The 263-nt window shown below is 47.9% G+C and overlaps 1 protein-coding gene across 1 annotated transcript; it reads right to left on the reverse strand.

Annotated features, from left to right (window-relative positions):
• Positions 1-21: 21 nt before the first annotated feature.
• On the reverse strand, positions 22-190 carry CSUI_007999 (uncharacterized protein; the record flags this gene model as incomplete). The annotated part of the gene is made up of 1 exon (XM_068068139.1): positions 22-190. A coding segment is annotated over one exon (168 nt), but the record flags the coding sequence as incomplete, so codon positions are not given.
• Positions 191-263: the final 73 nt, after the last annotated feature.

Raw genomic sequence — 263 nt, forward strand, 5'->3', positions numbered from 1 at the left:
ATCTATCTATTCCCTGTCCTTACCTGGTCGTTCACACCTGTGACTTTTCTTAAAGCTTTTCTCCTTTCCAGCTCCTTGAGAAGAGTAAGCAGAATGGAACGGATTCCTGGTCTCATCTCTCCCCTCCTCAGGTGCCACCAAGCCTTCTCTACTTCTCCTCCTCCCCTTAAAACTCCTTCCACCTTGGATAGCTGTATCATCGAGCAGATGCTGAGATGTGCAATCTTGGGAGATGAAGCCCGATGGGCTAATTTACTACCTCT

Source organism: Cystoisospora suis (assembly GCF_002600585.1).
Source record: "Cystoisospora suis strain Wien I chromosome Unknown contig_4364, whole genome shotgun sequence".
Classification (NCBI taxonomy): domain Eukaryota; phylum Apicomplexa; class Conoidasida; order Eucoccidiorida; family Sarcocystidae; genus Cystoisospora; species Cystoisospora suis.